We start from the raw sequence: 15,199 nt of genomic DNA, 5'->3' as shown, positions 1-15,199 counted from the left end.
CATAATACAGCTTATGTAACCTAAATGTAGTTTTGTGTTTACATAGAACCCTCAGAAAGATAGTACAGTACTGTAATCGGGTAATATTTGTTGTTTTAACTAAATATAGAATTTTACTTGCATTTCAGAACACAGAGAAGATTGTGATTTGCAGGCGGGGAAAATAGTAATTTTTGATAAATATTATTATTTATTTTTTAAATGAATTTAAAAATCTGGACTTTGGAATTCTGAATTTGGAATGTTGCCAGCTGTTTGGCAATATGAAGTAGCTGGGTGGGGGCAGTGTCATATCTTGTGAAATTATAACATTTTCTGCTATTTGAGGCTGAAATTAATTGCACTAATTTATTTAATTATATGTGCAATAATCAATTTAATATTAGCTTGTTTTAGCTTAAAGGGATATAGTCTACTTGAAATGTTTTATTGTTTAAAAAGATAGATAATCCCTTTATTACCCATTGCCTAGTTTTGCATAACCAACACAGTTATATTAATACACTTTTTACCTCTGTGATTACCTTACATGTAAGCCTCTGCAAACTGCTCCATTATCTCAGTGCTTTTTACAAACTTGCATTTTAGCCAACCATGCATAACTCTAGGGGAGTGAGCACAATTTTATCTATACAGTACACACGAACAAGCTAATAAAATTCACTGAGATAAGAGGCAGCTGTGTAATGAGTACTTGAGGAATTTTCTATCTTTTTAAAAAAAAAAAAAAAAATCAGGTAGAATGTCCCTTTTTAATATTGGAATATATTTTAGCCAGGTGGTGTGCCCATTAAATAGGTCCTATGGAGATCCTTGCATTTACACATATTAAAGTGTGTATGGACATCCAATGCATTATGGAAAGTTTGAAGAATCGGATAACTATGATCAGTTTCAACAATGTTCAGAAGTTATCAAAACTACATTAAACTATTTAGCCAGCTAAACGTTTATTAGCGTTTTGGGAAAATGGCCCAAGGATGGTGTGATTTTATAATGATTTATTAAGCCATTCTAATATTTTTGCCATAAATATCATTTTAGAAGGCCTGGATTCAAAATATCAGACGTCACTAACTCGCAATACAATTCTGAAATTATCTATATTTGTAACGTACCTACAAATTCAGGGTTTGTATTAAATAATACCACTAAAATTTAATTTGAGGATATTTGTACCCTTATAAATTATGTGAATAAATCTGTGACCGTTTATTTACTAAATATATGATTTAACATATAATTTGTAAATATGAAATCTCCACTAGCTGTTTCTCTGGTTTTTCTATTTATAGAAATGTGTTTGAGTTGAATGAACAGTTTTGTTTTATTCTATAAATTACTGACATTTCTCCCAAACTCCTAATAACAATATTGTCATTTAGAGCATTTATTTGGAGAAAATTACAACTGGTCAAAATAAAGAGGATGCATTGTTTTCAGACGACTTATGTAAAGAAAACAAGTTCATATTCATTTTTAAAGGAAAAGTTAACGATAACGCACCACTATGCAGCATCTTAATTAACATTGAAATTAAGTTTGTTTTATTCATCATTTATTTACTTCTTTACTATTAAATGCATAAATCTACCTTTTATACTGATATCTTTTCACGTCGTAACTCAGCCCGGTAATAAATAAAAAAAATATTTTAAAAACAACAAATATCTTGATGAATGTTTTGATTGGTCCCCCACTGGCGTCCCAACTGACTCATGCTACACCCACAATTACAAATACGCATGCGTTTCATGGAATTATCGGGTTCTATAGATGCGCGCTTATGAGGCATGCATGCGCATTCTCCGTGATCTTGATTAATTAACTCAATATCTATCACTGAGGCAAAGTTTAGGCCTACTCATGTGCAATAGAAGGATGATTCACAAGAATGTGCACGGAGGTACACATAAGAGCGGGTAAATGAGAAAAAGCTGGAAATGAGCTGGTGGGTGGAGGAAGGAGAGAAAACGTTATGGGATTTACAATCTAAATATCTTCAAAAGACAAATGTTTTTTGAAAAAAAGTTAGCAACTCTATTAATCTAGGTATGATTAGTGAATTTCATTAATATCGAAGAGAAAAAATTACTTTCACTTTAAACACAATACTAATTTTTTAACTTTCACGCGTCTTGACATGCTCTCCACCAGTCTTTGACATTGCTGTTGGGGGACTTTATGCCACGCCTGACGCAAAAATTCAAGCAACTCGGCTTTGTTTGATGTCTTGTGACCATCCATCTTCCAATAATAATTATAATAATTATTATTATTATATTCCAGAGGTTTTCAAGAAGGTTCAGGTCTGGAGTTTGGGCTGGCCATGACAGGGCCTTGATCTGGTGGTCCTCCGTCCACACCTTGATTAAACTGGCTGTGTGGCATGAGCATTGTTCTGCTGATAAAAAAACAACAACAAAAAAAACCAATCCTCTGAGTTAGAACATTCTCAGAGCAGAAGGAAGCAAGTTCTCTTCCAGGATATCCTTGTACGTGGTTTGATTCATGTGTTTTCACAAAGATAAATTGCCCGATTCCAGCCTTGCTGAAGCACCTCCAGATCATCACTGATGCTCCACCAAATTTCACATTGGGTGTGAGACAATGTGGCTTGTAGGCCTCTCTAGGTCTCCGTCTAACCATTAGATGACCGAGTGTTTGGACAAAGCTGAAAATTGGACTCATCAGAGAAGATGACCAGGAGTCGGGCAGATTTATCTTTGTAAAGGATGCATGAATCAAGCTATTTACAAGGTTATCATGGAAGAAAACTTGTCTCTTTCTGTTCTGACAATGTTCCCCAACTCTGAGGATTGTTTTTTTTCCAGCAGGACAATGCTCCAGGTCACACAGCCAGGTCATTCAAGGTGTGGATGGAGGGCCACCGGATCAAGACCCTGTCATGGCCAGCCCAATCTCCAGACCTTAAATCTATAAAAAACTTCTGGAATGTGATCAAGAGGAAGATTGATGGTTACAAGCTATCAAACCAAGCCCAGCTGCTTGATTTTTTGTGCCAGGGGTGGCATAAAGTTACCAAGTAGCAATGTGCAAGACTTAGTGGAGCTGTGATTGAAAATCAGGGTTATTTTACTAAATATTGATTTTTAAACTCTTGCTAAGTTAATATTAGTTTTGTGTTGTTTAAAAATGAGTATGAACTTGTTTTCTTTACATACCACAAGGTCTGAAAAAACTGCATGCTTTTTTGTTATGACCGGTTGTCATTTTCTGCTAATAAATGCTCTAAATGACAATATTTTTATTTTGAATTTTGGAGAAGTGTTGTCAGTAGTTTTATAGAATAAAACACATACCTATCAATAGTAAAACCAGAAAAACTGATATTTTTGCAGTGGTCTCTTAATTATTTTTTCTTCCAGAGCTGTATATTTAAAAAAAAAAAAAGATATATATATATATATATAATTTTATTTTTTTATTTGTTGCATTCGGATCATTCAACAGCTAACGAATGGGGAAGATGGTGGCCGCAAATAGTATTTTTGGCTCTTTTTTCGGATCTCTTCTTGTGAAAGTGCAGCACAATAATTTCTGGATTTGCACATATACTGTATATATCTATGAGACTAATACAAACAGCTGTACACAGACTTTAATTGATTCCTTGACTAGTGCCTGTTGCATTTAGTGTTAGCCACCCTCTCTTGTGTTATCTGACATAGTAGCAGTTTGTATTTACCAATTGCTGACACAGTTGTAGGATCATAGGTGTAAATTCCCGAGCCTGTGGACTTCTCTCTCTCTCTCTCTCTCTGGGGGATCCAAAACTGATACAGCGCTGTTATCTCACTCCTGTAGAGAGCACATAGACGTGCTAAGCAGTGAGGCTCCTGCTGGGAACAAAAACCATCAGGATCAGCAATAAACTTGAAAGTTACTATTGGTTTTAGGAGCGTTTAGATCTCTGCTACTTGCCAAACCCTACTTAACTGAACTTTTATTTTTTTTATCCAAAATGCAGGGTTTTTATTTAAATATTATTGTATCTATTTTGTTAATATAGTCATAATAGAGACTTTGATTTCTACAGCAGATAGCAAGTGGATTGTGTGCTATTATAACTGAAAGTTTATATCACACCTCCTTTCTGCATTATATTAGTCATTTTCTTTCTTATAAGATAATTGTTCATTTCCCCCAAAAATGTTTACATACATACACACTGTATATGGCCAAAAGTGTGGAGATACCCTTACTAATTATTGAGTTAATGTATTTCAACCACATCCTTTGCTAACAGGTGCAGGAAATCCAGCATATAGCCCTGAAATCACCATAGACCAACATTACAAGTCAGTTTGTGAAATTTCTGCCCTACTAGATCTGCCCAGTCAACTGTAAAGTGCTATTATTGTGAAGTGAAAGCATCTAGGAGCAACAACAGCTCAACCATGAAGTGGTAGACCACGCAAACTCACCAGAACTGGGCTGCTGGGTGCTGTAGCACATAAAAATCGCCTATCACCTGTTGCATCACTCAATTCTACAGAGTTCCAAACTGCATCTGGAAGCAAAATTAGCACAACATGAAAGTTTCCATGGCTGAGCAACTGTACACATGCCTTATAACATGCACAATGTCAAGAATTGGCTGGGATGGGAAGTCAACTGCAACTGCACTCAGGAGCAGTGGCAACGTGTCCTCTGGAGTGATGAATCACACTTCACTATCTGGCACTCTGAAGAAGAATCTGGGTTTGGCAGATGCCAGGAGAACACGGCTACCGGAATGCATAGTGCCTATTGGGAATATTGGTCTGGGGCTGTTTTTCAGGGTTTGGGATAGGCACTTTGTTCCAGTGAAGGGTCATCATCTTAATGTTACAGGATACAAAGACATTTTAGATAACTTTGTGGCAATAGCTTGGGGAAGGCCCGTTCCTGTTCCAGCTTGACTATGTCCCTACGCAGAAAGAGAGGTCTGGGAAGACATGGTTTGCCTTACTGACTGCATTAACTGTTTGGCATTGATTCTACACATTTTTGCGGAAGTTTGCCATCCAAATTATTCCAGAACTCCTTCAGAGTATCCTAAAGAGTGTCTAGAATTGTCAGTGTGTTTTCACCGTTTTCATTTTCCAATGTTCCCAAACATCAAATATATACCGGGCACAAATTTAATTTGTATTTTAGGAAAATCAATGCTCTTTCACCCATGTTTAAGCCAGAATTGAAAGCATTCCTCTGCAGAACAGAGTGGTACTTCTCTACAATCAAAGTGTAGTTGATCTTCAGTAAGTCACCAACTCTAGAATTGACAAAGCATCTCCAAGCCTGAATATATCCTGCTCTATATTTAATGCTTAACATATTCTAAGTTTACACACAGAGTAAGTGTTCTGTAAAAATGTATCTTTCAGTCACTGCCCAGCTGCAGCTTTTAAAAAAAAAAAAAAATTTTTTTTTAAAAATGAAATGAACAGCAGCCAATCAGCATCACAGTGAACTTTTTTGCTGTGATTTCATAGTGAACTTCTTTAAACTGAATAGAGAAAAAACATGAATGTGCCTGATTTGCTGCTAAAGTCCTTTACAATGGGGTGTGAATACTTAGGGCATTTTGGAGGTAAAATATCTTTCTTTTTTACATAGAGATGTTCAGGTGATATTTTCTAGTCTGCTTTTTACAGCTACGCTGCATTACTTTCAAGTGTTTCAACATTTGGGTATCATGGCCCTTTAAATGATCAAATACAATCATTTGGTAAATGTGAACTCAGACTTTTGCACCCTACTGTATATATCTGGTTTTACATTTTGTGGAAATTTCTCTTCCTAAACCGTTTGTCGTGGTTTAACACTTAGCTAGAATCAGTAATGCAAAAATGATATGTTTATGTTTAAGGGAGAGTCCTCGCCATTACCTTTATTACCCATTCCCCAGTTTTGCATAACCAACACGGTTATAGAAATACAATTTTTACCTCTTTGATTACTTTGTATCTATGCCTCTGCAAACTGCCCCCTTATTTCAGTTCTTTTGACAGACTTGCATTTTAGCCAATCAGTGCTCACTCCAGGGTAACTTCACGTGCATGAGCTCAATGTTATCTATATGAAACACATGAACTAATGCCCTCTAGTGGTCAAAACCCATTCAAATTAGAGGCAGTCTTCAAGGTCTAAGAAATTTGCATATGAACCTCCTAGGTTTAGCTTTCAACTAAGAATACCAAGAGAACAAACAAAATTGGTGATAAAAGTAAATTGGAAAAGTTGTTTAAAATTACATTCCCTATTTAAATCATGAATGTTTTTTTGGGATTGACTGTCCCTTTAACAAATGACATCTTACAGTTTTTACATTACAGTATCCCTTTAAAGAAAATGAAGTATGTGCCATAATACCCAATATGCCACCAGTATATTTCATATCAGACAACACTAGAGGCCACATAACATCCACCACTTGCCTAGATTAAAGTGAATGTAAAGTTGGATGAATGAGTGCCCGGTTTTTTAAAATACTATTAAAAACAGGGGCACTTTCATTCATTAAACTTTACATTGCAGCATTTTTTTTAATACTTTTTAAACCGCGATCCTCCGCCCGCAGCTCCTCTGTACCTCAGCAATGACGAAATCGGCTTCCTCCAATCATGGCATGCACCCCAGAGCGTCCATCTCATGAGGCCACGTCGTGATTGGAGGAAGCCGGTTTCGTCATTGAAGAGCTAAGTACAGAGGAGCTTCGGGCGGAGGATCGCGGTCTGGGTTTCCTGAAGAAAAGGTAAGTATTTTTAAAAAACAAACAAACGCTGAATTGTAAATTTTAATGAATAAAAGTGCCCCTGTTTTTCATAGTATTTTTAAAAAATGGGCACTCATTCATTCAACTTTACATTCACTTTAAAGGGACAGTACACTGTAAAATTGTTTTTCAATTAATGTATTTTAAATGACTTGTTATACGTATAAAATATTTGAGAAATTCCATTTTCATGCTTATTTGTGTATATGAAGTAGCTGATGTTGTGCTTTGAAACCACAGCCTATTACAATGGGTTGAACTTAAAGGTGATATCAGATCTCATTATGTTCTAAGTTTGTGTAAACAGACTTGCTTCCTTATCTTTTATTTGGCTGGAACACCAAAGCTCAATACATATAGAGAACAATGGAAAATGATCATTTTATTAGTTAACTATCCTGCATCCCACTGAGAGTGTAATCTCTTCTGCTGGCTGTGTATACTCAGGCTATTCAATAGCCTATACTCCAGTATTAATTTGTTCAGTATAGGTGGCGATACCACAGGCTAAATCAGCTATTTCAAATGCTGAAAAAGGAGTAAAGGAGCTAAAGGGATACTAAACCCAATTTTTTTCTTTCATGATTCAGATAGAGCATGAGATTTTAAGCACCTTTCTAATTTACTCCTATTATCAATTTTTCTTTGTTCTCATGCTATCTTGATTTGAAAAAGCAGTACTGTAAGCTTTAGAACCAGACCATTTTTTGTTCAGCATACGGGTAGCACTTGCTGATTTGTGGCTAAATGTAGCAAAACTCTACCAAGGTGCTGGGAATCACTGGGAATAATTTAAAGGGGAGAACATTTTTGGCTGAACTGTCCCTTTAATCTTGTATAAATTGCAAGCTCTTTGGAGCAGGGCCTGCAGTATCTTGTATTAGTTTGCTTATGAATCTTTATTTATTTTTTACCATAAATCAGTGCCATGTACCCATGCAGAATTTGGTGGTGCTTTACAAATGAATGGTAGTAATACTAATAATTTAAAAAACTAGTTGTACAACATCAGTTGTGTGTGCTGCAGCAGTATATACCATGTGCTAGATTTGCTCTTCACCTGTGACTTCCTCTGTACCCCGACCTGCTCTGCAGGAGCCTGCTTTTACACGCCTCTCGTGTTCTGTGAATATGCCTTGTACCAGATGTCTCACCGCTGCCTGTTACCACCCCTCTTGCTGAACATTGTTTCAGTATCTCTTGTCACAGCTGATCCCTCAGGACCAGAAAACTTGTCAGAATTTCACTCTTTTTAATAACAGCTACGTTTTAATATCATGCTGATGTGACTTGGGAAATAGTATCCCGAGGCATCTATATTTATAGATTGTAAGCTCTTCTGGGTAGATATTAACAAGCAATGTGCAAGCTTGTTAAAAAAAAAAAAAATTTAAAAATGAATTTAGCGTGTCAGTGAGACATTTTCACAAATCAATCATTTTTTAAGTGGTGCTCTGTTGTAGATTAGGCTAAAGGTAAAACCTGTTCATTGTGGTAAAATTTATAGACTAGTATTTAAAACAAAATTTTATTATTATCATTTATTTGTAGAGCGCCAACAGATTCTGCAGCGCTAATATAGAAATGTGTTGTATAGCAAAAAACATGCAAAAGCTTTTTTGTCCTAGTAATAGTAGTTCTTCTTGGTCATAAAATTCAAAAGGTGTTCCCCCTTATTTCAGAATGTATTTTGTTTGTACGTGCGTTTCCGGCTAGTTGTAATCTAAATTGATACCACTATTAAGTAAAGTGTCACTTAAATACAAAAATGACATGCTCTTATGAATTTTGTGCTCGTTGACCCTAGCTTACTATGTGTTTAATCCCCTGAGTCATGCTTAGGAGTTTTGCAAGCTTTACAGATTCCAACCAGAACAAGGCTGATGATTGGTAGATACAAATAATTCACAAGGGACGACAGCACACCTCTCCAAATTTTTGGGGCACGGAAAGGGATTAGCCTGATCCCAACATCACCGTCAAAATTCAAAAGATTTCCAGCCTCCAAATAGCAAGTTAAAGTGAATGTAAATTTTGATGCTAAAGTGCCCGGTTTTTAAAAATTTGATTAAAAACAGGGGCACTTTAATTCATCAAAATTTACATTTCACTCGTGTTGTGAAAAAATACTTACCTTTTAAACTTAAAAGCTGATCCAGCTTCCTCCACCCGTCGCAAAGCCTCTTCCTGGGTCTAAAATGAGGAATCCAGCTTCCCCCAATCACGGTGTTGAATCAGACACTGATTGGAGGATGACAAGCCGTGATTGGAGGATGACCTATCCATCATTTCTGACGTCAGAAATGGCTTGCGACTACTGGAGGAAGCTGGAGCTGCTGTCAATATTAAAAGGTAAGTATTTTTTCACAACAGGAGTGAAATGTAAATTTTTATGAATTAAAGTGCCCCTGTTTTTAATCAAATTTTTAAAAACCAGGCACTTTAGCATCAAAATTTACATTCACTTTAAAAAACCTTTATTCACTTATACAGGGTCCATGATACAGCAACAACGTTTCAAACCAGCAATTGCTTCTTAGTCATCACTAAGAACCAATTGCTGGTTTGAAACGTTGTTGCTGTATTATGGACCCTGTATAAGTGAATAAAGTTTTTTTAACTTACTATTTGGAGGCTGGAAATCTTTTGAATTGTGATTAGTAGATGCACACAGCGGCCGCTTCTGGTTAGCTTGCCAGTGATTTCCTGCTCTTAAAGGGACATTAAACACTTCAAGATATTGTTGTTTGTTATATATATATCTTCTTTTCCGGGCTCTGCACACACTTTAGTCAAATTCAACTGCCCAGGGTGCACTTAAGTAGAAAATCCAAACGGGCGCAATGAAAAGCACTCAAAGGGGCTTTAAAGTATAAATTCTTAATTTATTTAGTCATTTCAGTGACGTTTCTGGGATATTATCCCTGTCTTCAGACCACATATGATAAAAAGTTCACATACCTTACTCCATTTGTACCCTCCACCAAACACCCATGCCGCAAACCCGGAAACTCCCCGGTGTCATGGCCGCTCCACTGCGCAGGTTCAGCCTGTTGCCGTGATAACCGAAAGCGGCGATACTAAAAACCGTGAGAGAGACATCGGCAATAGTTATACATCAGTTATACTTGCAAGACATTTGCTAGATATTGCGCAATATTAATATCAGTCAAATGTACTTCCTCCTAAAGATCCCAATATAATAACACATTACTAGTGACATCACTATCGTAAATATCCTAACAGGGGACAGCAGCTAAATAACTCCACGGGAGTGAGCACAGTGCTATCTATTTATATGACTACTAGCCCTTTTTAGCTGTAAAAACTGTCAAATAAGAGGCGGCCTTTAAGGGCTTAGCCTATGAGCCTACCTAGGTTTAGCTTTCAACAAAGAATACCATGGGAACAAAGCAAATTTGATGATACAAGTTGTTTAAACTGCATTCCCTATCTGAGTCATGAAAGTTTAATTTTGACTAGACTGTCCCTTTTAAAGACACTACACTTTTTCGATATTACATTATTAGCTAATACAATTTAAAAAATACATTTGCATGTTACTCTCAGGGTAATATTTGCTTTGAATAAATCATTCTGTCTAGCACTTAGTGTTAAATGGCCCTTTAAGTCACTCAGTAAAGTCCAGAGAGAGACTTGTGTTTAACTCATTTGCATGTAATGAAGAATTAAATGTATGAAAGAAGGCATTTGAATACAATAAACCTATTATAAGGATTCTAGTGTTATTTAAAGGGACAGTCAAGTCCAAAAAAAACTTTCATGTTTCAAATAGGGCATGTAATTTTAACCAACTTTCCAATTTACTTTTATCACCAATTTTGCTTTGCTCTCTTGGTATTCTTAGTTGAAAGCTAAACCTAGGAGGTTCATATGCCAATTTCTTAGACCTTGAAGGCCGCCTCTAATCTAAATGCATTTTGATCGTTTTTCACCACTAGAGGGCATTAGTTCATGTGTGTCATATAGATAACATTGAGCTCATGCACGTGAATTTACCATGGAGACAGCTCTGATTGGCTAAAATGCAAGTCTGTCAAAAGAACTGAAATAAGGGGGCAGTCTGCTGAGGCTTAAATACAAGGTAATTACAGAGGTAAAACGTGTTTAATTATAACTGTTGGTTATGAAAAACTGGGGAATTGGTAATTAAGGGATTATCTATCTTTTTAAACAACAAAAATTCTGGTATTGACTGTCCCTTTAAGGAGAAATAGGAGTGTGTGCTTGTTATTTTTACTTTGATAATAGAAAAAGCATATTCAATATATTTTTGACATTATGCTATTTATAATCTAGTTCCTAATGTTGATATGTTTTTTTTTCCAGCCACCTCAAGTTTAAAACTAAAATAAATTGTTTATTTCTGTTCTCTATGCAGTGCAGAAAACATAACTTTCATGGGGTGCATAGTTGTGAACTTTCTTTACAAAAAAAAAAAAAAAAGTTATTTTTGTTGTTTGCAACCTTAACTGAAATTGGCAATGCTGTGCAATATTTTGGTGCCCTTTTCGGTCATCATGGAGTTAAAAACAGACAGCACATCCCCTGTGCCTGTTCGTGTCAAGAGGAAGTCTGACATGGCAACTGGCACAGATGTATTGGTTTAATTAAAACCGCCTCACACCCTTTTATTTATGCCTTAGCATCTCACACATGCAGAAAGCTGGCATCTCGAGAGTCACACAAACCTTTAGTGAGACGTCTCCTGTACCGCACTTTAAACACTGCAATTTTTTTCTCTCTTTCCTCCCCTTGTTAATTGTGCCTGCGCCTCGGATGTGTAGGCATAAATAAATGTTAGAGCGGCTAATTAAATTAAAGCGTCTAGGGAGCAGAGACTGTATCTTCAAACCCTTGTGCCCGTTACACCGAAACCTCTGACGACCTGGTTTAACTCCATATGTTGCCTGATTACTGGTATTTTTTTTTTAATACCGTGTTACCACCTTTTTAGTTGTACAGTATATGAAAGTATATACTTAAAATAGTTTTGCTTTTTATTTGTGTTTGTAGACTAGCCATAGCTGGTGTTTTTCACTATTTGCTACAACATGTCATTTTTACACTACTTGCCTTGGGACTCCGTGTTTAACCTCCACAAAATACTTAAAAGGACATGAAACCCAAAATGTTTCTTTTTCGTGATTCATATAGAGCATACCATTTTTTTAAACAACTTTCCCGTTTTCTTCTATTATCTAATTTGCTTAATTCTCTTAGTATTGTTTGTTGAAGAAATGGCAATGCACATGGGTGAGCCAATAATATAAGGCATATATGTGCAGCCACCAATTTGCAGCTCCTGAACCCATCTAGGTATGCTTTTCAACAAAGGATACCAAGAGAATAAAACTAATTTAGATAATAAAAGAAAATTGGAAAGTTATTTAAAATTGCTTGCGCTATCCAAATCGTTAAAGGAAAAAAAAATTGGTTTAGGGAAAAGGTCATGCTCTAACTTATTAGAACATGTAATTTTGGCACCAGTGACCCTGCAATGCTAGGCCTTTTAATCCCTGCAAAGGGGTTGATCAAATAGTTAAAAGTTAAAGTAGATTTTTGCACTATAATGGCCCTTTAAACATAGAAAAAAGTCACGCTGAAGCCACAGAGCATTGCTAGTACCGAGCAGGAAATAGCTGATGATCCAATCGACAGCAGCAGTCTCACTACCCCACCAATCAACGGCTGTGTTCAGCTCGAGATCGGAAGGTATAACTTTAGATTCAGTTAAAACTTCCTCATGAGTAAAATATATAGATTTAGGCCTAAAAGGGTTCTCATCTGTGTAGTATTTATTTAAAGGGACATGAAACCCCAAAAATATCTTTCATAATAGAGACAGAGCATACACTTTTAAACAACTTTCTAATCTACCTCTGTTATCAAATTTGCTTCATTCATTTAGTATGCTTTGTTGAAGAAGCAGCAATGCACTACTGGGTGCTAGCTGCACACATCAGGTAAACCGATGAGGCATTTATGTGCAGCTGCCAATCAGCAGCTAGCTCTCAGAAGTGCATTGCTGCTTCTTCAACAAAGCATACTAAATGAATGAAAAGCAAATTTGAACCTACCTAGATATGCTTTTCAACACAAGATACCAAGAGAGCAAAGCAAATTAGATAATAGAAGTAATTTGGAAAGTTGTTTAAAATAACTTGCTCTATCTAAATAACGAAAGAAACATTTTCGATTTCAGGTCCCTTTAATGTAAATGTGTTATAGGAAAGCAGATCCTCTTTATAGCTGACTTTCCCGCCTAAAGGAATTAACACCATCATTTGTAGAAAGGTCTTAATACTGCCGTATCCCTCTGGCAGTTATGGAGACTGAATTAGGTTTTCTTTTAATAAAGCTGCTTGACTATGTTCCAGTTTTGAAAAAAAGATTTCTATCTGTAGCATAGACATGGATGTATTCTACAAGTGAGAGCTCTTCCAGGAATATTAAAGCTGTTAGCAGATGGGAGGCACAGGGGGACAGAGAGTGAATAGAAAATGTACAGACACCCACTTAAAATGACATGCTAATTATTTTATGTGATATTAATTAATTCAGAGACATTTGCAATAGGTTGTGAGTTGTGCACTCGTATTACCCTGCGAGTAGATTGTGGGTATGTGTGCACATAAATGCTTCTGTGCACAGATAGTGGGAAGATGTATTTGTGTTTTTAGTTTTTTTTTTTTTTTTTTTTGTTGTAGTAAAGACAACGTTAAATGTCATTACGTTTAAAGGGACAGTCTAGTCAGAATTAAACTTTCATGATTCAGATAGAGTATGCAATTTTATTCAACTTTCCAATTTACTTTTATCAAATTTCGATTTGTTCTTTTTGTATTCTTTGTTGAAAGCTAAACTTAGGTAGGCTCATATGCTGATTTCTAAGCCCTTGAAGGCCGCATCTTATCTCAATGCATTTTGACTGTTTTTCACAGTTAGACAGGGCTAGTTTGTGTCATATAGATAACATTGTGCTCACTGCCGTGGAGTTATTTCAGTCAGCACTTGTTGGCTAAAATGGAAGGCTGTAAGAAATGACTTGGATAAGGGGGCAGTCTGCAGAGACTTAGATACAAAGTAATGAGAGGTAAAAAGTATGTTAAGTCACATGTTCCTTATTCAATAATTTCTTACAATCGCTCATGAATAAAATTGTAAACAATGTAGATGCAGTCAAAATATTTAACATAATATGGATAGCATCATTATAAAGTACTTTGTGCCGTAACAAATTGCCCACATTTTCTCAAAGAACGACTTGCTACAAGAGTATCAACATTGTGTAAACTAATTTTATTCACAAGCGCTCTTAATAAATTGTAAAAAAAAAGTGTCACGACTGGAATGTCAAGGCATTTGTGTGTAGCCACCAATTATTATCTAGTTCCCAGTAATGCATTACTGTTCTTGAGCCTACCTAAGTATGCTTTTCAACAAAGGATACTAAGAAAATTAAGTACATTTGATAATAGAATTAAAATGAAAAATTGTCTTAAAACCACGTTCTCTGAAAAATTGAAGTTTAGCTTTTGACTTCCTAGTCCTCAGTCGTTCTCAAATTGCATTTTTTTTTTTTTTTTTTTTAATGGGTCACCTTATTTCTAGAATGACAAATGACATGAGGCTTTGTATTTGCAGACTCCTTACCATGTGAACTTGCTGCTGGCCGGTTACGATGAACAAGATGGACCTTCTCTATACTATATGGACTACCTAGCCGCACTTGCGAAGGCCCCTTTTGCTGCCCACGGTTATGGAGCTTACCTTACACTTAGCATACTGGATCGCTATTACAAGCCAGGTAAGGACAAAGGACCCTGATGTTCACTGATCTAGTCTCCTGAAGAATGTCGTTATATCGGCGATAATGTCAAGTTTAGCAATCAAAAAGCTAAGGAGATATAAGGGACGCCTGTGTAGAAATTGTGAGCATATTTGAAGCATTATTCTTTTTGCATGTGTATAGATGAGTGCGTGTGAGATTGTATTGTTGTGGTTATATTTATAAATGTGTGAATGTTTAGTTTACCAGCAAATTTGTGTCCAAGCATTAAAGTCATAGTCATTTGAGTGAGTGGAGGGATTTTTGTAAAAAAAAAAAAAAGTCCCTATTGAATTACCATATGGTTTCATGAGTTTTAAAAAGTTGGGACATGGGGGGGATTACTACTATATCTATCAAGTCACTGACACACCGATTATTGTTACCAAAGGTTTGTTTTATGAGGATAAACATGATATTAGACTCTTATGTATTGGGGAACGTATATAGGTGAATTTTATATAAGGGGCAATGTGTAGCTGTAAGTTTTTTGTGTTTTGCCTTGTGTTTTTTGCATGGAGGTTGTAAAGCTACAAGTTATGTCCCAGAAGCCTCCTTGTCTTATC

General features: G+C 36.1%; 1 protein-coding gene across 1 annotated transcript in view; it reads left to right on the top strand.

Moving 5' to 3' along the window:
- Positions 1-15,199, top strand: part of PSMB2 (proteasome 20S subunit beta 2) — a 50,694-nt gene that overhangs the window by 18,630 nt on the left and 16,865 nt on the right. Inside the window, exon 4 of the mRNA XM_053707001.1 lies at positions 14,450-14,612. Coding sequence (XP_053562976.1) covers positions 14,450-14,612 — 163 coding nt within the window. The remainder of the gene's footprint in view (positions 1-14,449; positions 14,613-15,199) is intronic.

The sequence above is a fragment of the Bombina bombina genome, chromosome 3, assembly GCF_027579735.1.
Source record: "Bombina bombina isolate aBomBom1 chromosome 3, aBomBom1.pri, whole genome shotgun sequence".
In the NCBI taxonomy this organism is placed as follows: Eukaryota; Metazoa; Chordata; class Amphibia; order Anura; family Bombinatoridae; genus Bombina; species Bombina bombina.
This window is presented reverse-complemented; position numbering and strand designations above follow the sequence as displayed.